The 27,784-nt window shown below is 46.3% G+C and overlaps 1 protein-coding gene across 1 annotated transcript; it reads left to right on the top strand.

The window, feature by feature from the left end:
• The first annotated feature begins 14,262 nt into the window (after positions 1-14,262).
• cimip5 (ciliary microtubule inner protein 5) lies at positions 14,263-21,088 on the top strand. Its single transcript, XM_085996313.1, has 3 exons — positions 14,263-14,742; positions 17,506-17,545; positions 20,672-21,088. Exons 1-3 carry the CDS (start codon positions 14,534-14,536, stop codon positions 20,861-20,863), a joined length of 441 nt encoding a protein of 146 aa, XP_085852439.1. The 5' UTR covers positions 14,263-14,533; the 3' UTR covers positions 20,864-21,088.
• The last annotated feature ends 6,696 nt before the right edge of the window (positions 21,089-27,784 follow it).

Here is a 27,784-nt window from a genome sequence, read left to right as displayed (position 1 = left end):
CAGAGGGCTGTGGAGGCTCAGTCGTTGAGTATATTCAAGACAGAGATCGATAGATTTTTGGATATTCAGGGAATCAAGGGATATGGGGATAGTGGAGATGAGGTAAAAGATCAGCCATGATCTTATTGAATGGCGGAGCAGGCTCGAGGGGCCAAATGGCCGACTCCTGCTCCTATTTCTTATGTTCTAAGAACCATGACTAACTAAAGAAAGAACTGGCAGTTTAGCATCGTTCAAGTTCTCAGGACATCCTAAAGTACTTCGTAGACAATCCAGAGTCCGAGGCCTCGGACAATTGTAGCTGCAATATGGGCAATTGACAGCTCAGTGATCCATGTTAATTACTTCTTTCACCTGGGTGGGATTTGCAATTACGGGGCAATATAAATAACACAGCCCTAAGCAACCACATCAGTCTGATAGGAAATTAAACATTATCTCATCCATTGATCTATAAAGTCTCCATTACATTATTAGCAGAGTTCAACAATTACTAAATTTTCACTCCAAAGCGTGTTCCTGATGAAATTTAATTTTGCAATATTTCCGATAGAGTTGTGTGTATTCATATAATATACACACACACAGGAAGGTAGCAAAAAGCCCCAAACAATTTAAATTAGCTAATTTCGACCCAACTAAAACATTGTTAAAAACATCTAAACAGAAAGTAAAAAAGAATCAAAGCAAGACTAAAGAAAGTTTAAGGTAAAGGAAAAAGAACAAGGCTTGAGGCTAAAGGGATCAAGGGGTATGGGGAGAAAGCAGGGACAGGGTACTGAGTTTGGATGATCAGCCATGATCGCATTGAATGGCGGAGCAGGCTTGAGGGGCCGAATGGCCTACTCCTGCTCCTATCTTCTATGTTTCGAACAATTAATTGGTTGAAGGGGCCGTAGCTTTACTCCCGGCCACAAGCTCTCCCATCTATGGAACACAGCCTAAGACCGTCTTCTGCCTTGGTCCAGAGTTAGACCCAGGAGCCCTAGTATCGCCCCGGGCAATGCCCTTCAATCAGCTACCAGTCCCTGGCCCTCGACTGCCACACCAACTTTGTACCTTGACCTCAAGGCAGGCCTGGATGCTCCATCGGTAGCGTCTTGGTCCCGGTCTCTAGACTGCCACTTCCCGAGCCTCTATTTATTTAAAAGGCACTCTTAGCCATGGTTATTTTCTTCCACTTGGGTGTGCATGGTGTCTGCTGCTCGGGTTGCAAGCTCCTCTGCTGTTATGTTCATAAATAAATAGACGTTTTTATTATGAACAGCTAGCTTGTGCTCGTCATTTATTCAGCCATGTGGACTTGTATACAGTATCCATCTTGACTAGTGCCTCGTGGGTAGCCCACCACTAAACATACAGCTCCACCTAGTGTACCATTCTAGAATGACATGTTACTGATCATTACATCCCCCTTCCTTTGAGGTTAAACAAAATCAGTATCAATCAACTTTCAAGAAAAATGATAAGGATGATATCAGTAACACTTTTGTTAGTGCTCTATAAACATAAACATTTTTTTTTCTTTTAACATCTTCACAACAGTCAACACATCTTCAAAGCTTTACTTTATCAACTCTAAGCTTTTCATTCTTTTATTATAGTTTTCTTTGTACTCAAAGATTAAGTCTATCAGGCTTTTTTACTTTACGTGTGGATCTTCTCAGCACAGGTAAGTCTGATGTGTTTGCATGAGAGCCTGTATGTGTGTTCATGTTAGATTGTTCTGGTGGTGAGTAACAAGATTCAGTTGCGGCATTGTCATCGATTTGCTCTTGGATAGTTTCTTGTGTTTTCAGGAGGGAACGGCGGTTCCTCCTGAGAATCTGTCCTTCCTCAGTTCTAACAGTGTATGACCTTGGTCCTACTTCCTCAAGAACTGTAGCTTTCCTGTTCCATGCATTTGGATCCTCAATCCTGACAACATCATCCCTTGTCAATGGTTTCAGAGTTTTGGATGACTTGTCATAGTGTGATTTCTGTTTCAGCTTTAACAGTTGAAGTCTCTGTCTCAGTTCCTTACTCTGCTTTTCTTTTGCACAGCAGGGTAGCGTGGTGCGCAACTTGCGACCCATTAGGAGTTCAGCAAGTGAAGAACCACAGTCTAAAGGGGAGGCTCGGTAGCTCAGCAGGGCAAGATAAGGATCAGACTTGCTTTCTGTTGCTTTCTTCAGTAGCTGTTTGAGAACTTGAACACCTTTCTCTGCCTTACCATTCGACTGAGCATACAGAGGACTGGATGTGATGTGCTGAAAGTCATAATGTGCTGCAAACTATTGCCACTCCTTACAGTTGAAGCACGGACCATTGTCGCTAACGGCAATCCTGGGAATCCCATGCCTGGCGAAGATGGATTTAACATGCATTATGACACTGCTTGCTGATGTGCTTGAGAGCAGTGCCATCTCAGGATAGTTAGAATAGTAGTCAATCACTAATAGATAGTCTTTACCATTCAAATGAAAAAGGTCCATACCAACTTTTTGCCATGGTGCTGTTGGTAAGTTAGCTACTATCATTGGTTCCTTTGCTTGTTTGTTTTGGTGTTTCTGACATGTCTCACATTTACCTATCATGTTCTCAATGCCCTTATTTATGCCAGGCCAATAAACAGTGTCTCTTGCTCTCCTTTTGCATTTTTCAATTCCGAGGTGTCCCTCATGAATCCTTTTGAGCATGTCTCGACGTAAAGCCTGTGGAATGACTATTCTGTTCTGTTTTAGTAATAGTCCACTTGCGACACTCAACTCTGACCTGATGTGATAGTACTTTGGACAGGAACCTTTTGGCCAACCATGATGAATGTTCTCTATTACTGTTTGTAACACTGTATCTTTTACTGTTTCTTCTGCTATTTGCTTTGATTTTGTGTCTGACACGGGCAGCGCAGCAGTGACCATACTCACATGAACATCCACGTCTTCCTCAGTAGAGCTCACATGACTCATTGTGGGTGCTCGGGATAACGCATCTGCTAACACTATGTGTTTGCCTGGTGTGTAGATCAGTTCAAAGTCATATCTTTGCAGCTTCATAATGAGTCGTTGAATCCTTGGAGACATCTCATTCAGGTTTTTTTTAATGATGGCAACCAGTGGGCAGTGGTCTGTCTCAACTGTGAAGGTGGGAAGTCCATATATGTAGCCATGGAACTTTTCTAGTCCAACTACCAAGCCTAGACATTCCTTTTCAATCTGGGCGTATCGACACTCAGAATCAGTCATAGACCTGGAGGCATAGGTAACAGGCTTCCAATCTTCACCCTCTGCTTGTAGCAATACCGCGCCTAGGCCATCTTTTGATGCATCCGTTGACACTTTGATTCTCTTTGTTGGGTCAAAGAAGGTGAGTACAGGTGTGGTTGTCAGCGCTGTTTTGAGGTTCATCCACTCTTGTTCATGTCTTTCTGTCCATGCGAACTCATTTGTTTTATGTAGCAGGTCTCACAGACAGGCTGTTTTGGCTGACAAGTTAGGAATGAACTTTCCAATGAAGTTTATCATCCCCATGATGTGTAGCACTCCTTTTTTGTCAGTGGGTCGGGGCAAGTTGAGTATGGCGTTTACTTTTTCCATATCTGGCTCTATTCCTTTACCAGATAGATTATCTCCTAGGAAAGTGACTGTGATAAAAATGATAACATCCGGGAAGTTATGTCATCACTTCCTGTGAACTATGAACTATGAACTATGAACTGTGTACATACCTCACTTCCTGTAAATGTCACTTCCTGTTGGACTGGTATAAATACTGGTCTGTTCAGTATTGTAAGAGGCTTCTACCAGAGGCATGGTAAAGACCTCTCTTGTATATAGTGTGTTTATAAGTTACTTAAAGCTTACTTTAAAGTTACTTGATGGTAAGTCTCCTTTTTCTTACATCAATTTAAGTAACTTAGTATTTACACTGACAAATACTAGACCTTCAGACAAACTCGGAAGTTAAGGATCCAGGGAACCACCCATCATGGAGAAAATCCTTAGACCTATTCGTCTGGACTTGGACCCGAATACACCAGCAGCTGGCAGGGTATGGAAGCATTGGTATCGTACTTTTGAGAATTTTCTGGATGAATGTAAAGTGGATGCTCCTGCTAAATTGAAGATACTTGTCAATTATGTGACCCCAAAAGTGTTCGAATATGTTGATGACTGGGATAGTTACGAAGAGGTGATTCGGGCACTTAAGAAACTGTATGCGAAGACCCCAAATGAGGTCTATGCTAGACATCTACTGGCCACAGCCCGACAAGGGCCAGGGGAAACAATTGACGAATTCCTGCAAGAACTTCGCAGGCTCAGCGTAGATTGTAACTTTCAGGCAGCCTCAGCTGAACTGTACCGCCAAGAAATGATTCGTGATGCTTTCATCTGCGGGATTGCCTCTCCATTTATACGCCAGCGTCTACTAGAAAGTAAAACACTTGAGCTACAAAAAGCTTTTGACCTAGCTTGTTCACTGGATTTGGCAAAGAGAAATGCAGACCTCTATCAGCTGCCCAGATCTCGATCTGCTGCTGTAGCTGCAACCAGACAATTCAAGCGGTCTCAGGTGAACCCTATCATGGGGGAATCTAATTCTGATAATTCTGATGAAGAAGAGGAGGACGACCCCACTTTAGCAGCCTCTTGGCAATCTAGGAAGGAATGCTTCTTTTGTGGAGATGCTTTTCACCCTAGGAAAACCTGCCCTGCTCGCAATGCAATCTGCAGTTATTGCGGGAAAAAAGGACACTTTGCTAAAGTTTGCCTATCAAGGGCCTCTACGAGGGCCAATCCAGCTAAGGCCTACCGAACTGCCCCAATTAGGGCCTATCAAGATGCTCCAGCTAGGACCTATCAAGCTTCCTCTCGAGCTCTCTCCCGAAGAAGCACACCGAGAGTTTTAGCCACTCTCTGTGCAACGACACCAATTACAGCTGCTTGCCCACAGAACCTGTCTCAGGCAGCCACAAAAATTTCAATTAAAGGGCATACCTTAGATGCCTTAATTGACTCAGGAAGTACTGATAGTTTCATTAAGGAACAGATTGTTGCGAAATTGAAACTACATGTCTTCCCATCGGACCAGGCAATTGCGATGGCCCAGTCATCACTTAATACCAGAATCTCCGGCTTTTGTGTTGTTGATATGACACTTCATGGTCGTATGTATCCCTCCACCCGACTTTCGGTGCTCAAAGACTTATGTAGTGATCTCCTCTTAGGGCTGGACTTCCAAAAACAGCATAAGAAACTCACCATTGAGTTTGGTGGATCCAAACCCGGACTTACTATTTCTAATATACCATCTAAATTACCATTTTGTGCATTATCAGCAGCTTCACTTAATGAACCCTCATTATTTGCCAGTATTCCGCCTCAATGCCAACCGATAATAACGAAATCGCGGCGCTTTAATCAGGAAGACCAATCTTTTATTGCGGCTGAAATCTCTCGACTTCTAGCAGAGGATATCATTGAACCATGTTCGTCGCCCTGGCGGGCTCAAGTCGTCATTGTCAAGAACCCTCTAAAACCTCACAAACAGCGACTATGCATCGATTATTCGCAAACCATCAATCAATATACCGACTTGGACGCCTACCCATTGCCACGCATTGATGATATGGTTAATAAACTGGCCGAATACAAAGTGTTCTCAACTTACGATTTAAAAAGTGCCTATCATCAGTTACCCTTGAAGGTCTCAGATAAGCAGTACACAGCCTTTGAGGCTAATGGACGGCTGTACCAATTTCGTCGCCTCCCATTCGGGGTTACTAATGGAGTGGCTGTCTTTCAACGGGCAATGGATGGCCTGGTTAAGCAGGAAAACCTAAGGGACACTTTTCCCTATCTTGATAACATTACCATTGCAGGTCACGATCAACAGGAACACGACTCCAACCTCCAAAAATTTCGGGATGCCCTCCATCGCCGTAATTTGACCCTGAATGAATCCAAATCTGTTGAGTCGCAACCGACCATCAACATCCTTGGCTACTGCGTAGGCAATGGTATCATTAAGCCAGACCCAGAAAGACTTCGCCCGCTCCAAGAGCTCCCGTCACCTAAGAATCCGGCTTCTTTACGTCGGGCTCTCGGTCTGTTTGCATACTACGCTAAATGGATTCCTCATTTTTCGGACGAAATCCAACCCTTGCTGCATGCTAGATCATTTCCACTGGGAACAGCGGCTGTTGCAGCCTTTAACCTTCTCAAAAAACAGTTGGAGAAAGCGGCTCTTCACTCCATTGATGAGAATCTCCCTTTCGTGGTTGAATGTGATGCCTCGGAGGTGGCGATCTCGGCTACTCTGAATCAGGAAGGTCGTCCTGTAGCATTTATGTCCAGGACCTTACAAGGTGCCGAGCTACATTATCCTCCGGTTGAGAAAGAAGCCACAGCCATCATAGAGGCAGTACGGAAGTGGAACCATTTTCTAGCTCGCCAGCACTTTACGTTGATCACGGACCAACGATCAGTCGCCTTCATGCTCGATAATCGAAAACGAACCAAAATTAAGAATAATAAAATACAACTTTGGAGGATGGAACTGGCCTCTTTTGGTTATACCATTCTCTATCGGCCTGGCAAGGAGAATGTGGCCCCGGACACCCTCACACGGGCATTCTGCTCCACTATGTCATCCTCCACTCTCATGGATGTCCACAATGGTTTGTGTCATCCTGGCGTTACGCGCATGCTACATTTCGTACGATCACGGAATCTCCCTTTTTCCACTGGAGATGTAAAGAAAATATGCTCAGAATGCCGGCTTTGTGCGGAATTAAAACCTCAGTTCTTCCGCCCCTCAGATGGTATACTCATACATGCAACCCAACCGATGCAACGACTTAGCATCGATTTTAAGGGCCCAGTGCCCTCTTCAACTCGGAACACATATTTGCTCACCATGATCGACGAATATTCACGTTTTCCGTTTGCCTTCCCCTGCTCCAATATGCTGGCGTCCACAGTAATCTGCTGCCTTGAGCAGGTATTTTCTCTCTGTGGCATGCCGGCTTATATTCACTCAGATCGGGGTCCATCCTTTATGTCAAGGGAACTCAAGGACTACCTCTCAGAACGGGGAATTGCTACAAGCAAAACACCATACCATCCCATCGGAAATGGGCAGGTAGAGAGGTATAACGGTATCATCTGGAATTCCGTACGTCTCGCTTTAAGATCTCGGGGCCTACCAGACCAGCAATGGGAAACAGTGCTTCCGGATGCATTGCACTCTATACGGTCCCTGCTTTCTACAGCCACAAATACTACACCTCATGAGCGGTTCTTTGGATTCCAGCGTCGCTCATCTCATGGGACATCACTCCCGTCATGGCTAACTACTCCTGGACCTGTATTACTCCGAAGATACGTTCGGACGTCTAAAAATGACCCTCTTGTAGATGAGGTCGAACTAACCGATGCCAACCCCACCTATGCAAACATACGATATTCCGACGGCCGAGAATCTACCGTATCATTACGGGATCTGGCTCCCTGCCCACCAGGACCTAGTGGGACATCGGGTGATGGCATTTCACCAGGAAACTCTTGGGACCTATCGGGTACCCCTCTCCAGGATCCTGATCGGACACCAACTAGCTTGGTGCCGGTAGAACCCCGTGCTCAAGGTTGCGACCCTCCCAGTACCGCGCATGAAAGTACTGATCCGCCACAGACCAGCTCTGCACCTCCCTCTGAACAGAGGCAGTCCGACTTTGAACCTATTGGGGCTCGTACTCGAAGCCATGATCTCCCCGACCCTTCACAGGGCAATCGAGGCCACACAGACTCTGACCAATGGCCAACCGCATGTAAGCGGACCAGCGACCCTCTACGACGGGAATCCAAACGGGTGCGACTCTTCCTTGTTCGGCGGCTGCGGACCAAAAGGTAGACCACAGCCTCCTAATCCTGCAGGAGGGAAGAATGTGATAAAAATGATAACATCCGGGAAGTTATGTCATCACTTCCTGTGAACTATGAACTATGAACTATGAACTGTGTACATACCTCACTTCCTGTAAATGTCACTTCCTGTTGGACTGGTATAAATACTGGTCTGTTCAGTATTGTAAGAGGCTTCTACCAGAGGCATGGTAAAGACCTCTCTTGTATATAGTGTGTTTATAAGTTACTTAAAGCTTACTTTAAAGTTACTTGATGGTAAGTCTCCTTTTTCTTACATCAGTGACTTCCTGGACTTTCAGTGTAGAGCCCCAGATGATGATGTCATCAACATAGACCCGAACTCCTTCCAGACCTTCAATTATGTGTTCCATCGCTCTATGAAAGATTTCAGATGCAGATATTATCCTGAAAGGCATTCTGAGGAAACAATACCTGCCAAATGGTGTGTTGAAGGTACAGTATTTGGTGCTCTCTTCATCCAGTTTTAGTTGCCAAAATCCTTGTGAGGCATTGAGCTTTGTGAAGTATCTGGCACCTGACATTTCACTGGTGATTTCTTCTCGCTTGGGAATCTGGTAGTGTTCACGTTTTATGTTTGCATTTAAGTCCTTTGGATCCATGCATACTCTTAGATCATTGTTCTTTTTCTTTACACATACCATGGAGTTAACCCAGTCTGTTGGCTCTTCGACTTTCCTGATGACTCCTAGTGTGGTCATTCTGTCCAGTTCTTTCTTGAGCCAGTCACGCAGGGGTGCTGGAGCTCTCCGTGGAGCATGTACCACTGGCTGAGCATCCTCCTTTAGTTGGATCTTGTAAGTGAATGGTAGAACTCCAAATCCTTTGAACACATCCTGGAAATTACTCACTACAGAATCCACTGAGTCATCTGGTCTGCTTATGGCACAGTTTATACAGTAGACTCTCTTGACCAGTTCTAAGTCCGCACAAGCTTTGTCACCTAGTAGTGAATCAAGTCCTTCAGCCACAACAGAAAACATGAGATGATGCACTTTGTCTTTGACTGTCACTTTAAGTCTGCATACACCTAAGCTATCTATTTTCTGTCCATTATAGTTCTTCAGTAGTACTGACTTTTTCTGTATTTTGGGCTTTTCTTTCATATTTTTAATGTCACTCATACTGATTAAGTTTGCTTTTGCCCCAGTGTCTAGTTTCAATGTAACTAATGCTCCATTTACCTGCAGTGGCATCATCCATTTGTCCTCTTTTACTGCATTAACTTTATGTTCAGCATTGTCCATTCCTGAGGGCTGCACATTTTCTGTATCCTTTTCTATATTGTCACATGACACCATTCCTACAAAAAATGTCTCACTTAAATCAGTGTCCTCAATCACATTGACATGTTGCCCTTTCTTTGTTTTTACTTTTGAAAAGCATTGTTTGGCAAAGTGATTCTTTCCATTACATTTTGTGCACATTTTCCCAAATGCTGGGCATTGTCTTGACTGGTGCTGGTAACCACAGCGTTTACAATTGAAAGTTCCATCCTCCGATTGCTTTGCATTCCTGTTCTGCCCACGTTTCTTCCCCTTGCAGGACACAGCACCGACAGCTGCACTCACTACAGTCGCACCATTATTAATTTCACTGAAAGTCTTTGCGTGCTGCTGAGCTAGCTCACTGGCATGGCATATTTTCACAGCATCCTCCAATGTTAGTTCGGTTTCTCTTAACAGACGTTCCCTGACCTTTTTATCATGAATACCAAACACAATCTGGTCACGAATCATGGATGATTTCAATTCAGAGAAATTACATGTCTGTGCTTTCAGTTTCAGATCGGTCACAAAGCTATCAAAAGTCTCATTTTGCTGCTGTGTCCGTGAACGGAATACGTACCTCTCATAGGACTCGTTCTTTTTGGGAGAACAATGTGTATCAAACTTCTTTAGCACGATGTCCATCTTTTCTCTATCCTCCTCTTGATCAAATACAAATGTATTAAATACCTCTATCGCCTGCGGGCCTGCAACCGTGAGCAGCAACGCTATTTTCCTTGCGTCTGGCTTTGTACCGAACCCGATGGCGGCAATGTAGAGTTCAAATTGTTGTTTGAAAGTCCGCCAATTGCAGTCGACATTCCCCATGAGTTTCAAACCCTCCGGTGGCTTCAAATTCTCCATGTCGCGTTTCGCAATATTCAGCAGATATTACCACTTCTGGTACCATGTTATATGTTCATAAATAAATAAATGTTTTTATTATGAACAGCTAGCTTGTGCTAGTCATTTATTCAGCCATGTGGACTTGTATACAGTATCCATTTTGACTAGTGCCTCGTGGGTAGCCCACCACTCAACATACAGCTCCACCTAGTGTACCATTCTAGAATGACATGTTACTGACCATTACACTCTGCCAGCTGCTACCCGGGTTACTGTGCCCCAGGGTCAGTCACTCATACTCCCAGCTCCCCTTTTATGAATTCTGCAACATTCCCTTCTCTGTCCTGCAGCCCACTCGATGCTGCTCCTCTGCAGCCTCCTGTCCTGTCGCTCTGGATATGTCCAAGATTTTCCTCTGCTCTTCTTCCCCTGGAGGCATCAAGGCATCATCATCTAATCACCCAGAGTAGCAACCACAACTGCCTCATCCCCCTGCTGATTGTTCTGTTCACTAGGGGTTCATCTCCTTAACCTCCTCTTCCACTCCTCCATCTTCAATTCCTCTGGCTGGTTTCCGACCCACCTAAAACCTCATCGCCTACAATCTGCCCACACCAAGTCCTGATCATCCATCACACGTGTCCTGATTAACTTCTGCTGGCTGCCTGTACCACAACACACTGAATTCAAAATGCTCCTCCCGCCATGTCCTCACTCCACCTTCCTGCCCCGTCTCCCATCTGAGGGCATCGGCCCTCCCAACTCTGGCCTTATGTGAATCCTTCCTTTTTTTGCAGCCCACAGTCTACAGCAGGAGAACAATTTTTTAATCCCCTCTGGCCTTTCTACACTTTCTCTCTCTGAGCCAATAAAAGCCTCTGTTTTCTAATTTGACCCTTTTTTTTCTCTCTGTGGGCTGTTTTTTTAATTTATTTGATCATGGGATATGGGCATTCCTGGCAAGGCCAGCATTTATTGCCCATTCCTAATTGCCCTTGAGAAGGTGGTGGTGAGCCGCCTTCTTGAGCCGCTGCAGTCCGTGTGGTGAAGGTGCTCCCATAGTGCTGTTAGGGAGGGAGTTCCAGGATTTTGACCCAGCGACGATGAAGGATCGGGGATATACTTCCAAGTCAGGATGGTGTGTGACTTGGAGGGGAACTTGGAGGTGGTGATGTTCCCATGCACCTGCTGCCCTTGTCCTGCTAGGTGGAAAAGGTCGCGGGTTTGGGAGGTGCTGCCGAAGAAGCCTTGGCCAGTTGCTGCAGTGCATCTTGTAGATGGTACACACTGCAGCCACGGTGCGCTGGTGGTGGAGGGAGTGAATGTTTAAGGTGGTGGATGGGGTGCCAATCAAGTGGGCTGCTTTGTCCTGGATGGTGTTGAGCTTCTTGAGTGTTGTTGGAGCTGCACTCATCCAGGCAAGTGGAGAGTATTCCATCACACTCCTTACTTGTGCCTTGTAGATGGTGGAAAGGCTTTGGGGAGTCAGGAGATGAGACACTCGCCGCAGAATACCCAGCCTTTGATCTGCTCTTGTAGCCACAGTATTTATGTGGCTGGTCCAGTTAAGTTTCTGGTCAATGGTGACCCCCAGGATGTTGATGGTGGGGGATTCGGCGATGATAATGCTGTTGAATGTCAAGGGGCGGTGGTTAGACGCTCGCTTGTTGGAGATAGTCATCGCCTGGCACTTCTGTGGCGCAAATGTTACCTGCCACTTATCAACCCAAGCCTGAATGTCGTCCAGGACTTGCTGCATGCGGGCATGGACTGCTTCATTATCTGAGGAGTTGTGAATGACACTGAACACTGTGCAGTCATCAGCGAACATCCCCACTTCTGATCTTATGATGGAGGGAAGGTCGTTGATGAAGCAGCTGAAGATGGTTGGGCCTAGGACACTGCCCTGAGGAACTCCTGCAGTGATGTCCTGGGGCTGAGATGATTGACCTTCAACCACCACAACCATCTTCCTTTGTGCTAGGTATGACTCCAGCCAGTGGAGAGTTTTCCCCCCTGATTCCCATTGACCAGTTTTACTCGGGCTCCTTGATGCCACACTCGGTCAAATGCTGCCTTGATGTCAAGGGCAGTCACTCTCACCTCACCTCTGGAATTCAGCTCTTTTGTCCATGTTTGGACCAAGGCTGTAATGAGGTCTGGAGCCGAGTGGTCCTGGCGGAACCCAAACTGGGCATCAGTGAGCAGGTTATTGGTGAGTAAGTGCTGCTTGATAGCACTGTCGATGACACCTTCCATCACTTTGCTGATGATTCAGAGTAGACTGATGGGGCGGTAATTGGTCGGATTGGATTTGTCCTGCTTTTTGTGGACAGGACATAACTGGGCAGTTTTCCACATTGTCGGATAGATGCCAGTGTTGTAGCTGTACTGGAACAGCTTGGCTAGAGGCGTGGCTAGTTCTGGAGCACAAGTCTTCAGCACGACAGCCGGGATGTTGTCGGGGCCCATAGCCTTTGCTGTATCCAGTGTGCTCAACCGTTTCTTGATATCTCGTGGAGTGAATCGAATTGGCTGAAGACTGGCTTCTGTGGTGGTGGGGACCTCAGGAGGAGGCCGCTATGGATCATCCACTCGGCACTTCTGGCTGAAGGTGGTTGCAAATGTTTCAGCTTTGTCTTTTGCACTCACGTGTTGGGCTCCACCATCATTGAGGATTGGGATTTTCATGGAGCCTCCTCCTCCCGTTAGTTGTTTAATGGTCTACCACCATTCACGACTGGATGTGGCAGGACTGCAGAGCTTTGATTTGATCTGTTGATTGTGGGATTGCTTAGCTCTGTCTATAGCATGCTGCTTCTGCTTTTTAGCATGCGTGTAGTCCTGTGTTGCAGCTTCCCCAGGTTGGCACCGCATTTTTAGGTCGCCTGGTGCTGCTCCTGGCATGCTCTTCTACGCTCCTTATTGAACCAGGGTTGGTCCCCTGGCTTGATGATAATGGTAGAGTGAGGGATGTGCCGGGCCATGAGGTTACAGATTGTGGTGGAATACAATTCTGTTGCTGCTGATGGCCCACAGCGTTTCATGGATGCCCAGTTTTGAGCTGCTAGATCTGTTCTGAATCTATCCCATTTAGCACGGTGGTAGTGCCACACAACACGATGGAGGGTGTCCTCAGTGTGAAGACAGGACTTCGTCTCCACAGGAACTGTGCGGTGGTCACTGCTACCAATGCTGTCATGGACAGATGCATCTGCGACAGGTAGATTGGTGAGGATGAGGTCAAGTAGGTTTTTCCTTCGTGTTGGTTCTCTCACCATCTGTCGCAGGCCCAGACTGGCAGCTATGAACTTCAGGGCTTGGCCAGCTTGGTCAGTAGTGGTGCTATCAAGACATTGAAGTCCCCCACCCAGAGTACATTCTGTGCCCTTGCTACTCTCAGTGCTTCTTCCAAGTGGTGTTCAACATGGAGGAGTACTGATTCATCAGCTGAGAGAGGGCGGAAGGTGGTAATCAGCAGGAGGTTTCCTTGCCCATGCTTGACCTGAAGCCATGAGACTTCATGGGGTCCGGAGTCAATGTTGAGGACTCCCAGGGCCACTCCTTCCCGACTGTATACCACTGTGCCGCCACCCCTGGTGGGTCTGTCCTGCCGGTTGGACAGGACATACCCAGGGATGGTGATGGAAGAGCTTGGGACATTGGCTGAAAAGTATGATTCTGTGAGTATGACTATGTCAGGCTGTTGCTTGACTAGTCTGTGGGACAGCTCTCCCAATTCTGGCATAAGTCCCCAGATGTTGGTGAGAGGGACTTTGTAGGGTTGACTGGGCTGGGTGTGCCGTTGTCATGTTCATAGCCGGTGCCGAGGTCGATGCCGGGTGGTCTGTCCGGTTTTATTCTTATTTTTTTCGTAGCTTTTTTTAAAACTGTCTCACTCGGCCATTGCAGAGGGCAGTTAAGAGTCAACCACATTGCTGTGGGTCTGGAGTCACATATAGGCCAGACCGGGTAAGGACAGCAGATTTCCTTCCCTAAAGGACAAACCAGACCGGTTTTTACGACAGTCCGATAGTTTCACGGTCAGCATTACTGATACTAGCTTTTTTATTCCAGATTTTTTGAAATTTAATTAACTGAATTTAAATTCCTCAGCTCAGGTCTCCAAGATCCAGTAACATAACCAACTCTGCTGCCGCTTCCTGACTGAGCTTGGCTTCTCCTTCTCCAGAGACACGTCTCCAATAGCGACAGTAAACAAGCTGGTTCTGCAAAGCACAGGGCTGGAATCCAACCAATGCATCAGTGCAAGTGGCTCTGAGACAGGAGCGGGCGGGGGCTGTCTCTCCGAATGCTACTTTCTGAAGTTTGCCGAGATGAAAACTCTTGTGCTGAATTGGCAGAAGAGCCATTCCTCCTGAAAACAAAACAAAATTCACAGTTCCCTGGGGGAGCGGCGCCTCCAGCTGGAAGTTGCTCTGAACCTTGCAGACTGACTCTTGCAGCGGGTGCAGTCGGTGCTCACTGAGTGCTCGGATGGGGAGCAGGAGCAGGAGCAAGGACATCGGTCTCAGCAGAACCACTTCGGCCGGGTATCGCCTGGCGGACGGACCGTCCGCTGGGTCTCTCACGTCCCACAGTCAGCCCACACTCAAGTCCAGGGAGCTCCAACACTGGGACTCAGTCAAACACGACCAGGAGTGGAGGGAGTATATACGAGCAGAGTGGCAAGGGCTCAGGCAATGGTGAGTGCATTTGATGGGCTTTTACAGGGCTGAAAGTAAGTCTTGTGGGGTGTTTTTAAAAAAAAAAGATTATTGCAAAGAAATCATCAAGATTTCATACGTTGTTTTCTGCTGGGCAAGGACCATTTTTTGAGATAGATATGCTTTATTTCCTAACTCGCACCAAGTCCCGTTCGCCCATCACCCCTGTGCTCGCTGACCTACATTGGCTCCCGGTTAAGCAACGCCTCGATTTCAAAATTCTCATCCTTGTTTTCCAATCCCTCCATGGCCTCGCCCCTTCCTAACTCTGTAATCTCCTTCAGCCCCACAACCCCCACCCCCCCCCCCCCGAGATATCTGCGCTCCTCTAATTCTGCCCTCTTGAGCATCCCGGATTATAATCGCTCCACCATTGGTGGCCGTGCCTTCTGTTGCCTGGGCCCTAAGCTCTGGAATTCCCTGCCTAAACCTCTCCGCCTCGCTCCCTCTCTTTCCTCCTTTAAGACGCTCCTTAAAACCTACCTCTTTGACCAAGCTTTTGGTCACCTGCCCTAATTTCGCCTTATGGGGCTCGGTGTCAAAATTTTTGTCTTTTAATCCTCCTGTGCAGCGCCTTGGGATGTTTTACTACGTTAAAGGCGCTATATAAATACAAGTTGTTGTTGGGGAAGGACAAACTGTTGAGATGGGCTTTATTTGCTTCTTTTTAATCGTACAGCACAGATGGAGGCCATTCAGCCCATCGTGCCTGTGCCAGCTCTGTGAGAGAGCTCTCCGATTAGTCCCACTCTCCTGCTCCTTCCCACACAGCCCTGCACATTGTTCCTTTTCAAGTAGCCACACTTATTGAAAATCCAATTGTTCTATCCGAGTGCAGATTTACCGAACATTTTTCTGTATTAGATACTCTGCGTACATTTGAGCAGAGACAGGTAACTTAAAATGTGTGAAAAGGACATGCAGAATAAGTCCAGCTGGTTTATCAAGCTCATACCATTACTGGCATTATGCCACCATGACCCCTATACACCCTCTTTCCCCCCACCCAGCCCCCCGCCCCACCCCAGCCAGTCACGCAATCTCCTGGGAGAGGCAAAATAACAGAGAAAAACTAGGCTAATTTAGGGAAAATTGATTCTGGGAAATTCCTCCTCTCTGACCCCCGAAGTCAATCAAACAAGTTCCAAGACACCACAGTGACTGGAAGACATATCCCCCCAATACGCCGCCTACCTTCTATACATCGCGATGCTGGCCACAGCTCCTTTAGAAAGAAAGAAAGACTTGCAGTTATATAGCACCTTTCATGACCACCGGATGTCTCAAAGCACTTTACAGCCAATGAAATACTTTTGGAGTGTAGACACTGTTGTAATGTGGGAAATGCAGCAGCCAATTTGCACACAGCAAGGTCCCACAAACAACAATGTGATAATGACCAGATAATCTGTTTTTGTTATGTTGGTTGAGGGATAAATATTGGCCCCAGGAATAACTCCCCCGCTCTTCTTCGAAATAGTGCCATGGGATCTTTTACGTCCACCTGAGAGAGCAGACGGGGCCTCGGTTTAACATCTCATCCGAAAGTCAGCACCTCCAACAGTGCGGCACTCCCTCAGCACTGCACTGGGAGTGTCAGCCTAGCTTTATGAGCTCAAGTCCCTGGAGTGGGACTTGAACCCACAACCTTCTGACGCAGAGGCGAGTGTGCTGCCCACTGAGCCACAGCCGACACTTTACGAATGTTTGCAGTAAATCCACACGCCAGCAATGCTTTTATATTCTGCCCCTGCAAATTTCACATCAGCTGAACTTAAAATAACATGTGCAGCTCCTTTTTAAGTCGAGTTTCCATTTTGAGGAAAGTGCCTGCATGGAGCCGGGGCAATTTTATGATGGCCAAGCCTTGCCCTCCAAGAGTGCACAGTGGGAATTTGGATTGGAAATCATGGTGATTGCCTGCCCGAATTCTAGAAATACACTCCGAGTGAGTGAGACCCTACATCAGGAGTGTGAACTCATCAACTGGAAGATTGTGGGAAGTGTGTACCCAGATTCCTGATGGCCACTTCTGGTGGAGAAGGCTCGACATCATGAGGACAAACTTATAAAATTACACCTAATGTATCACGAAAAACACATGGCACTTTGCCGAATAGAAACAGGTGGAATTACAGGCTGTCGCTCTGCATGTTCTAATGTCGATACAGCTTTGTTAGTTAGCACTGTGGTACGGTGTCTACCACTTTCACAGACGTTCCTTCCTTTTGTTTCCTTTTCACAGCAGTGTTCTGGTAAGCCACTTAATACACAACTTATTTTCATTATGCAATGTGCATAAATTAGTGTTTTCATCAAGGACTCATTCACTCTGGTAACAACATCTAGCCTGTTCTAGTTGTGTTGATGTTACATGATATAGTACAACTGCACAATGTATTGTGAATTTGCATGTTCTGTGCCTCCAATTACATAACAAAATTGTCCCTGTAATTATGCTGGTGCAATGAGTTCTTATGGTTTGGTAATTACAGCTCTGAAAGAACCTATATAATCTTTTGGTGTTATTGCAAACTATTACTTTATGTAAATAGGTTCTGACCTTTGTATACTCTGGACTTCAAATGACCTTTCTCTATCTGAAGCCAAGCTACCCGTCTTAAAGAAATAGATTCTTCAAGAATAATACGTGTGTTTTACTTATCACATTGATACCATCAGTTTGCCGTGTTGCCTCGTTAGTTGCCCACTGCATTAACATTTTGCCCTTTGTCTTGCCAGGGAAAGTAAGTGGAGCTTTCTTAAAGATTATGATGCCAAGGTAAGGATTGTAATTAATATATGATATATGTGTGTAATATGAAAGGGCCAGATTTTCAAATACTTTTCCATAAATCTGCCTTTGGTGTATTTGAAATTGACAGCATGTTTGTGTTGGTGATATATCCTCGGTCTTGAGAATCCATTGTTTTTTATGCTACGTGATAATAATTTATTTTCAATAGACTTCCAAACCTGTGTGGTGTTTTCATCTCGATATGGTGTCATTCCAACTCCAGGTTTAATTTCAAACAAACTTTCCCCCTCAAAATTCTGTTGATGGGACAAAATGAGTTGAAAACCCAGATTTTTTAATTTGTGAGAAGTGTCAATGAAGAAGGGGACTGCACAAATTTATAACATTCCCAAGTTGTAGTGTCCCCCCCCCGATGTGGTGAAAATGAATCCTGCAATATTGCTGCTTTAGGGAACTTTTACATTCCAAGAATACAGCTGTGCTCGCCAAGCAAGGTGAAGCTGTTATTCGGTTGCACATGGTTCCAAATGCTTTATGTCGGTTTGTTATTTTTTAACCCCACTATTGTCTGTTTGTGTGTGTGTGTTAGAGCGAGGTTGGAAGTATGTAGTGTTACAATCCCCGATCCTAGCGTTGATTGCATATCCCAGTCATACAGTTAGAAGGAGTGCAGCAGTGTCATTAGTGTAAGTAAGCCATTTTGGAGATCGCGCCAAGCACCCTGTAGAAGTGGAGCCTGACCACTGTAACAAGTGCTGTTTTATTTAAATATATATTTTCATTTTATTTCAATTTTGTTGCTGTAATTTAGCAGCTGGAAAGACTATTCTTCGTGATTTAAGGACAGCAGAATTGTTTAAGAGACTGGTACAAGAATATGTTAAGTGTCCACTGTGTCAAAATTAACATCAGTGGAAAAGTAATCCTACTTTTTCATACTTGATGGTTTCTTTTCGGCCAATGGATGTCTCCAGTCTCAAAGTCACAGAACACCCACGCTTAACTTGCAAACAAAATTTTGCAGGTCAGTCGTGAGGGATAAATTTTACCTCCTGGAACTCTGGAAAATCAGCCATTTCAATGCAAATATTTCCCATCTCTGATGTACTGCTGTGGTGAAGAAATAATCACAGCGACATTCATCGCGAGGTCTCCTAGAAGAATACATCTTGTAGCTTCTAACGTCTCTCTTTCTCTCAATCACAATCTTTCCATCTCTCCTTATTTTATCACAACTACTGTAGCAAGGGCTCTTCTGAATTTACCTCACCTGTTCCTTCTAAGTTCTAAATATATATATATTATACTGCCGTGCTCTTCCCTGCATTGAAATCAAGAGTCATAACACTGTCATACACGACTATGACTTGCTGTTTTCCCGATGCATCCCCCTCGAGCACCAGCGCAGGCATTGGCACCCCAGGGGCCATAGCTGGCGAGTTATAGGGGTCTGCGCCTGGTGAAACACACAGCACAAGTCAGCAGGAGCAGGTACTGGTTGCAGCGACAGCGCAGGAGACGACTCGCTGGAGGGTGCCGCCTTCTCCTAGCTCTGTTGAGTGGCAGAGATGTGGACCTCCAGGGTCCGGCCATTAAAAGAAGAATTATTGAGGTGCGCGAGTGAGCAATTATATGAGGTATATTGGAAGGCCTGCCAAAGACTTTGAGCACCATGTCTGACGGTATGGAGGACTCCACTTCCAGTGTCGGCAGAATTCTCTCACATGGCATTTCCACTCTGCAATCTACCCTGGAGCATATGACCACCTCCAGGGACACTGCAGCGGGGCCCTCACAGTAGGAGTCACCGGGATCTCCAGCTTTGATGGAAGCTCAGACAACTGTCATCCAGATTCTGGGCACCACCTTGGAGAGATGGGTGCACCATATGTACCTGATGGCCGGAGAGTCCAGAACCAGGGGTCACAGTCTAAGGATAAGGGGTAAGCCATTTAGGACTGAGACGAGGAGGAATTTCTTCACCCAGGGAGTGGTGAACCTGTGGAATTCTCTACCACACAAGGCAGTTGAGGCCAATTCATTAAATATATTCAAGAAGGAGTTAGATATATTTCTTAAGGCTAAAGGGATCAAGGGATATGGGGAGAAAGCAGGGACAAGGTACTGAATTTGGATGATCAGCCATGATCTCATTGAATGGCGGAGCAGGCTCGAGGGGCCGAATGGCCTACTCCTGCTCCTATCTTCTATGTTTCTATGTAATCAAAAAGGCAAATGGAATGTTGGCCTTTATTTCAAGGGGGTTGGAGTATAAAAGCAGGGAAGTCCTGTTACAACTGTACAGGGCGTTGGTGAGACCACACCTGGAGTACTGCGTACAGTTTTGGTCTCCTTATTTAAGGAAGGATATACTTGCATTGGAGGCAGTTCAGAGAAGGTTCACTAGCTTAATTCCAGAGATGAGGGGGTTGACTTATGAGGAAAGGTTGAGCAGGTTGGGCCTATACTCATTGGAATTTAGAAGAACGAGAGGTGATCTTATTGAAACATATAAGATACTGAGGGGGCTCGACAGGGTAGATGCAGAGAGGATGTTTCCCCTCGTGGGGAAATCTAGAACTAGGGGGCATAGCTTCAGAATAAAGGGTCGCCCTTTTAGAACTGAAATGAGGAGGAATTTCTTCTCTCAGAGGGTCGTAAATCTGTGGAATTCTCTGCCCCAGAGAGCCATGGAGGCTGGGTCATTAAATACATTTAAGGTGGAGATAGACAGATTATTTGCAAGATAAGGGAATGAAGGGTTATGGGGAGCGGGCGGGGAAGTGGCTTTGAGCCCAAGATCAGCCATGATCTTATTGAATGGCGGAGCAGGCTCGAGGGGCCAAGTGGCCTATTCCTGCTCCTAATTCTTATGTTCTTATGTTCCTGAATGCCAGACATTCTAGTCTATCTGGCCACTGCTTTTACCCACCGGTCCATGGACGAGCTCTTGCCACACCTTTGAGGCAACATTAACTTGGGGAATATATAAACTTGTGCACTAAACCTGTTCATCTTAAATGGACGTGCTCCAATAAACAGATCCTTTAAAACAAAGAAATACAAATGGATTTTGACTTTGTATTCTCATTTTATTTGTATGTACAAGGAATGTACTGCATATGTTTATTTAAACCTTTTGTTTTCCAGGGAAGACCGAAAGTACAGGAACCCCTCCCTGAGTACATCCCTCTGTTCTCTGACAAAGTTCCAAATACCACAAACCAGACATTTGGCAGCAGGATAGACTCGCACCTTGGCCAGACATTGATAAAGATGGATTACCAGTTTCAGAAAGAAAACCGAAAGAAAAAACTGAACAGCGAGCTTATCCCATGTTAACTGGTGAAAAATACAATTTCATGAAGTGGTTGTATGCTCAGGGAAATACTTAAATCGATCATGTTTAAATAGTTAGGTTAGAGACTTAGGCCCTTGTAGTGTATGTGCCTTTAAGAGCCCCCTGTGTACTGTAATGCCGGTAATGGTCACTCGGGCTATATAAGCCTGTATATTGTGTTGTATCAGTTAGTTGACCTCCAGACTTTGTTCAGTAAACACCTGTGAAACCAACTCCTGCCTTCAGTGTCTCTATTAACACATGGATACAACAGTGGCGACGAATTGGAAACGGACTTACCTGCAATTCGGCAGCACCTCAAGGACATCGATTCCTCAGACGTCCAAAGTCGAAGAAAAGCAGGAAAAAAAAAACTGTGGTTTCACCAGCTAGCCGAGCTGGTGGCAGGTACTGCAATAATCCTTCCTGGGCGGCGGGCTGGGGCTCCATCGGCTGGCTCTGCAGCGAGGCCGAGCAGCAAAGGCGGAGGCAAACAGAAACATAGGGGGGAGCACTCGGGAGACGGCCGGCGCTGCAAAGCAGGTCGGCGTTCGGACCAAGCAGAGGGGGGGGGAAAGTCCCAGAGAGTCCGGCGGGAACGAGTCTCCACCTGTAAATAAAAAAAAACGCGGAAAACAGCGTTGTCAGCAGCAGCGGCGGGAAAGCGCGGGAAGCGCCATTTTTTTTCTGCAGGGAAGAAAGGAAAGCGCGGGAAGCGCCATTTTTTTTCCAGGATGCCTAAGGCTGGCAATATTGATGCTTTCGATAATGATATAGAGGATTGGACCACATATGTTGAAAGAGTGGAGGTATATTGCACAGCAAATGGAATAGAAAATGATAAAAAGGCGTTAGTACTTCTAAATCTAATGGGCGCAAAGACATACGGGCTGTTACGAAACTTAATCACTCCAGCCAAACCAAAGGACAAGAATTTTAAGGAGATTGTTGATACCCTACAGGAGCACTTAAACCCAACACCGCTGCTGATAGCGGAATGATTCAAATTCTTCAAGAGGAATCAGCACAAGAATGAAAGTAATGCTGATTACCTCACCGAATTCAGAAAGCTATCAAAGCACTGCCAATTCGGGGCAGGACTGGCAGATTCTCTTCGAGACAAATTCGTCTGTGGTCTCCTAAGTGAAGGAACACAGAAAAGGCTGCTTTCTGAGAAAGATTTGACACTGGACAAGGCTTTCAGTATGGCTGTATCATATGAAGCAGCCGCAAGAGGAGCTGCAGAGATACAGCAAAAGCCACAGGAATACGGCAACCATGAAATGACACGGGGATTTGAAAGATGTTATCGCTGCGGCAGAACAACCCATGACCAGAAGGACTGCTGGTTCAAGGACAAAGCATGCAGGCAATGCGGAAAGATTGGACACATTGCATGTGAATGCCGATCTGGACAAAAAAAATCCACGGACAGGAAAAAAATCAATAAGGAAAAGTACAGAAAAATACAAATGACGACGGACAGTAGCTCCGAAGACCAGAAGGGCGATAGCGACTCCGGAAACAAAAGACTAAGCTGTCTCAAATTATATAATGTAATTGCCAAAGAAGATTACCAGACCATTTGAGTTACCCTCACGATAGCGGGGTCCCCAGTTCAAATGGAGCTAGATACAGGTTCAGCTCTGACCGTCATAAGTCGACGGGATTACAAGCGGCTATTTCCGCATATACCTTTAAAAGACACATCCATTATCTTGAAAACATATACGGGACAGAAAGTATACCCCAAAGGAAAAATAAGGGTGCCTGTTGTATACAACGGCAAGGAAATACAGAAGTTGTATTTATACGTTCTACAAGATGGTGGTCCACCGCTGTTGGGACGTGAATGGATCAGGAAGATACGTTTAGACTGGCACTCCATTCAGGCACTGACGGTGACCAGTAAGAAAAAAAATGATGGCGTCATACCTGAACGATTAAAAGACATCTTGGCCAACGCCAAGGAAGTGTTTCAAGAGAAACTAGGAACCTTGAAAGGCATCACCGCCTCAATAAAAGTGGAAGATGAGGCAATTCCCAAGCTTTTTAAGGCAAGGCCGGTGCCATATGCAATTCGTCCAGCAGTCGAGGCAGAGCTGGAGAATTTGGAGAAGGCAGGCGTATTATCCAAGGTAGATTGGAGCGAGTGGGCAACACCCATCGTCCCGGTCATGAAGAAAACGTTGAATAATGATAAATCTGAAGAACAGAGAAAAATTAGCATCTATGGAGACTTCAAGGTGACTGTAAACCCGGTCCTTCACACGGTACAGTATCCTCTTCCGAGGATAGAAGATATTTTCGCCTCACTATCCGGAGGGAAATGTTTCACCAAAATTGACTTGGCACAGGCATATCTACAGATGGAGGTTGAAGAGGCCTCTAAAAAGTATCTCACGATAAATACACACAAAGGCCTGTACCAGTACAATCGACTGGTTTTCAGAGTAGCATCAGCTCCAGCTATCTGGCAAAGAGCTATGGAACAAGTCCTCCAAGGGATTCCGGGGACTCAATGCTACCTAGACGACATCCTTGTAACAGGAGAAAACGACAACGAGCACCTTGCCAATTTGGAGCAGGTGCTCACTAGGCTGAGAGAACGGGGCCTACGAGCAAATCGCCCCAAGTGCGAATTTTTCCAGAAACAAATATCATATTGTGGCCACATAATTAACAAGGAAGGGTTGCATAAATCACCTGAAAAAATTGAAGCGGTCATAAAAGCCCCAGCACCTGAAAATGTCTCACAATTAAGGTCGTTCCTGGGATTGATAAATTACTATCATAAATTTTTACTGAACTTATCAACTCTTCTGCACCCTCTTAATGAACTGCTACAAACAGGAGTAATTTGGAAATGGAGCGAAGACTGTAAACGTGCCTTCTATAAATGCAAAGACTTAATCACATCCAAGGAAGTTTTGGCTCATTACAACCCATCACTGCCAATCAGACTGGTGTGTGATGCATCCCCTTACGGCGTAGGAGCGGTATTATCGCATAGATTCCCTGATGGCTCTGAGCGGCCGATAGCTTTTGCGTCACGCTCATTGAACTCAGCTGAGCGTAACTATGCCCAGATCGACAGGGAAGCACTCAGCCTGGTATGGGGAGTGAAGAAATTCAACCATTACCTACGCGGACAAAAATTTACCTTGTTGACTGACCATCAACCCCTCGTCTCCATATTCAACCCTAAAAAGGGTGTTCCCATTATGACAGCGCAAAGGCTACAGAGGTGGTCCCTTTTTCTAGGGGCACACCAATATGACATAGAATACAAAGGATCAAAACAGCATGGGAATGCTGACGGTTTATCGCACCTACCGTTGCCAACGGTAGAAGAGGCACCTACAGTAGACCCAGTGGAGATGTTCCACTCTACCATAGTGGAATGTCTACCAGTAACAAATTCTGCCATTGAAAAGGAAACGAGAAATGACCCGACTCTCTCACGAGTCTACGATTTAACAGTGAAGGGATGGCCAGCACATGGCGAACCACTGTTGCCAGCATTCTCGCAAAGAAGAGAACAGCTGTCAGTGTGCCGAGGAACCCTGATGTGTGGATCCAGAGTGGTGATTCCACCCAAACTCCAGGATAAAGTGCTAAAGGAGCTTCACGAGGGGCATCTGGGTGGAGTGAAAATGAAGAACCTAGCCAGGGCGTTTGTATGGTGGCCAGGTATCGATGGAGACATCGAAGAAATGACCAAGAGCTGCCTAGGATGCCAGAAGGTCCAAAACGCTCCACCACAAGCCCCTCTACATCCATGGAAGTGGCCCTCATCTCCATGGCAAAGGGTACACATCGACTTTGCTGGTCCATTTATGGACTCATGTTCTTAATCGCGGTTGATGCACACTCCAAGTGGCCGGAGGTAATAAAGATGTCCTCCACCACCACGGAAAAAACCATCACAGTATTAAGGACCATATTTGCCAGGAATGGGCTGCCTGAACAGATCTGTTCTGATAATGGACCGCAATTTGTGTCCGAAGAATTCAGGAAGTTCTTAAAAAACAATGGGGTTAAGCACTACACGTCCGCCCCATACCATCCCGCCACCAATGGATTGGCTGAAAGGTTTGTCCAGACCTTCAAGAAGGCCATAAAGGCCATGGGTAATGAAGACATAAAACTTCAGCATAAGGTAGATAACTTCTTGTTTGCATACAGGAATGCAACACATATGGTTACAAACCAAACTCCCGCCATGATGTTCTTCAATAGAAGCCTAAGATGCCGGCTGGATTTGATCAAGCCAAACATCAGAAGGGACGTGGAGAACTGGCAATTTCAAGGCATGAATGAAAGGCCAACTAGAACCTTCCAGATAGGTCAACAAGTTTTGGCCCGGGACTACCGTACCGAGAAATGGCAGCCTGGAACTATTTGCACACGACTAGGACCGCTGATGTATACCGTGGACATTGGAGAAAGCATAATAAGGCGCCATGCTGACCAGATCATAGAGTCATCCGAAAAGGGACAACCTACACCACAACTCTATACACCTAATGATGAAGTAGAGATACCCATAGTATCTACCTCCGATCCGGTGATACTGGAACCAGATGAACCCGACACTGGCATTCAAGCCGAATCAGCCTTGCCAAAAGAACCTACTACACCACCAGAAATTATTACACCACCGAGGCGTTATCCGGACCGAGTCAGGAAGCCTCCTGAGAGACTGACTTATAATTGATTAACTGCAGCAATGTGTAGATTATTGTTCTTGTAACATGTAATTAATGATTACTTAAAATATTATGTACTGGTTGGCTAAAAGGGGAGGAATTGTAGTGTATGTGCCTTTAAGAGCCCCCTGTGTACTGTAATGCTGGTAATGGCCACTCGGGCTATATAAGCCTGTATATTGTGTTGTATCAGTTAGCTGACCTCCAGACTTTGTTCAGTAAACACCTGTGAAACCAACTCCTGCCTTCAGTGTCTCTATTAACACACGGATACAACAGCCCTGATATTAACTTGGAGGCTGAGAGGGAACGGGGAGGGGGGGGCTGTTTTGCGGTGGGGAACCCAGAGGAACGGGTTTCCCTCAGGCCCTGCCGAATTAAACGGCGAGGCTGATTAACATTTTTTGGAGATATCAGTGGGGCGGGGGGGGGACATTCAGAGACATGGGAGGGCGGAGACATATCGGAGAGGTCTGAGTCTTTGTGGGGGGTGGGGGGGGCCTGAGACATCGGGGTGGGGGGGCGGGGCTGTTGGATAGATGTTCGGAAGGGTCGGGCCGGTGGGAGATTGGGGCTCGGGGGGTGGGAGGGGCTGTGTTCAATCCTTGAATTTCATTCCTTTCTTGGCATTGCCCTCTCTATCTCTGTAACCTCCTCCAGCCCTACAAACTCCTCTTCTCCCCAAACTCTCCATTCCTCTGATTCTAGCCCCTCAATTGAAGGATGTGATTGCACTAGAGGGGGTGCAGAGGAGATTTACGAGGATGTTGCCTGGGCTGGAGAATTTTAGCTATGAGGAAAGATTGGATAGGCTGGGGTTGTTTTCTTTGGAACAGAGGAGGCTGAGGGGAGATTTAATTGAGTTGTATAAAATTATGAGGGGCCCAGATAGAGTGGATAGGAAGGACCTATTTCCCTTAGCAGAGAGGTCAATAACCAGGGGGCATAGATTGAAAGTAATTGGTTGGAGGTTTAGAGGGGAGTTGAGGAGAACCTTTTTCACCCAGAGGGTGGTGGGGGTCTGGAACTCACTGCCTGAAAGGGTGGTAGAGGCAGAGACCCTCATCACATTTAAAAAGTACTTGGATGCGCACTTGAAGTGCCGTAGCCTACAGGGCTACGGACCAAGAGCTGGAAAGTGGGATTAGGCAGGAGAGCTCTTTGTCGGCCGGCACGGACACGATGGGCCGAATGGCCTCCTGTGCTGTAAATTTCTATGATTCTAGTCCCTCGTGCACCCCGTCCTCCTAGCATTGACTGTTGTGCCTTTCCTCTCTGGATTTAAATTCGTCCCAAACTGATGTGATGTAGGTCCTATGTGAAATGAGTTTGGCAGGCACAATCCAGGCTGAGTCGGCTTGGGTCTTACTGAATTAAGCAGCTACTGATTGGTGCTGACTGACAATGTCACTTAGAGAGGCCTAAAGATGGTCGTTATTTACTACACAGTTGCAGTAAAAGGTGCTCTTCTAAGATTAGGACTGAAGGATATTGTTGGGCGGAGGGAGTTTTAATGTGCATCTTGCTATGTTATACCTGACCTGGGGATGCTTGATATGGACACTGGGTGCTTGAAATGGAAAGTGATTCCCAGCACGAACATCCTTCACCTTGCTGAGTGTAATAGATGTTGGCCTAGAAATTCAGTTGCGTTCGCCAGCCGTTAACGCCATAAGAGGGGTAGATTTCCAGCGCTAGGCACTTAGCGCCCGGGCGCAGAACGAACTGCGCCTACGCCCAACTTCAGTTGTCATTTAGCGCCGGCGCAAAGTGTTTGCGCCCGCTCAGCTGCGCGCGCAGCTTATGACGTCATTTCGTCGTGCAACGCTGTTTGTGCGCCCCAAACCGGAAATTCAGTGGCGCCCGCCCAATGTGGGCGTGGCGCTGTTAAGAACTGTGAAGTGGAACGCAACAGAGGCCCTGCGGGCCTCGGGGAGCGCTAATTAAAGGGCACTTACACTGACCTATAAAGCCCAGCCATTTTGCTGCAATGACTTTAGTGCTTTGGATTTCTGGACAGAGACCAAGGAACAGAGCTTACTGATTTGGGACAACATAGGAGAGGTATTTTTGGCTTCTGGCCAGAGCTTGGAAATTTGATTCATTGTGATTTCACTGTTTGCAAGTTTATTATGGGGGCTGTATGGGGTGGCAACCCTCAGTTGCAGCATTATGTGCGAAGGGCTCGCAGACGCTGTGTGAGAGGGCCAG

Source organism: Somniosus microcephalus, chromosome 9, assembly GCF_052327205.1.
Source record: "Somniosus microcephalus isolate GS21.2 chromosome 9, FLI_Smic_1.0, whole genome shotgun sequence".
Lineage (NCBI taxonomy): Eukaryota > Metazoa > Chordata > Chondrichthyes > Squaliformes > Somniosidae > Somniosus > Somniosus microcephalus.
The sequence above is the reverse complement of the archived record's forward strand: the minus strand, read 5'-3'. Positions and strand labels throughout refer to the sequence as shown.